General features: G+C 44.6%; 1 protein-coding gene across 1 annotated transcript in view; it reads right to left on the bottom strand.

Annotated features, from left to right (window-relative positions):
• The window catches only part of LOC106877629 (reversion-inducing cysteine-rich protein with Kazal motifs), a 194,539-nt gene that overhangs the window by 36,400 nt on the left and 157,625 nt on the right, over positions 1-514 (bottom strand). The window contains exon 7 of the mRNA XM_052970945.1: positions 204-285. Coding sequence (XP_052826905.1) covers positions 204-285 — 82 coding nt within the window. The remainder of the gene's footprint in view (positions 1-203; positions 286-514) is intronic.

Below are 514 nucleotides of genomic sequence, written 5' to 3'. Positions count from 1 at the left end.
AGGATGGCTTGTTGGATGCATGTGGACATGGTGGTGGTGTTGGTGGCGGTGGCAGTGGTGGTGGTCATTGTGGTGTTAGTGGCGGTGATGGTATGCTGGTGGTGGTGGTGTTTTTGTTGTTGTTGTTGTTAGTGGTGGTGGTGGTGGCTGTGTGTGTGTGTGTGTGTGTGTGTGCATACATGTGAGGAGGGCCAGGTACTTACATGTCATTCGATTAACACAGTCGAACACTTCCACGTCTTTCACAGGATGACATCCGGGTCTCAGGTCGGCTTTGGAATGAGCCTGGAAACAACAACAACAACAGCAACAAGGCAGGGATGAAGGAAAAATCGAAGAACGATGTTTAATATACATAAATAGAAACATGGAAACAAAAAAAAGGTACTGAAAGACATGCCAAAGCCATGGCCACCCCGTCTGTTGTCTCAGACATAATGCATAATAACCGTGGCATCTAATCTTTCAGTTCTATATTTTAGAGATGAGGAATTATGTACATTATTTACATTAT

The sequence above is a fragment of the Octopus bimaculoides genome, chromosome 9 (assembly GCF_001194135.2).
Source record: "Octopus bimaculoides isolate UCB-OBI-ISO-001 chromosome 9, ASM119413v2, whole genome shotgun sequence".
NCBI lineage: Eukaryota > Metazoa > Mollusca > Cephalopoda > Octopoda > Octopodidae > Octopus > Octopus bimaculoides.
This window is presented reverse-complemented; position numbering and strand designations above follow the sequence as displayed.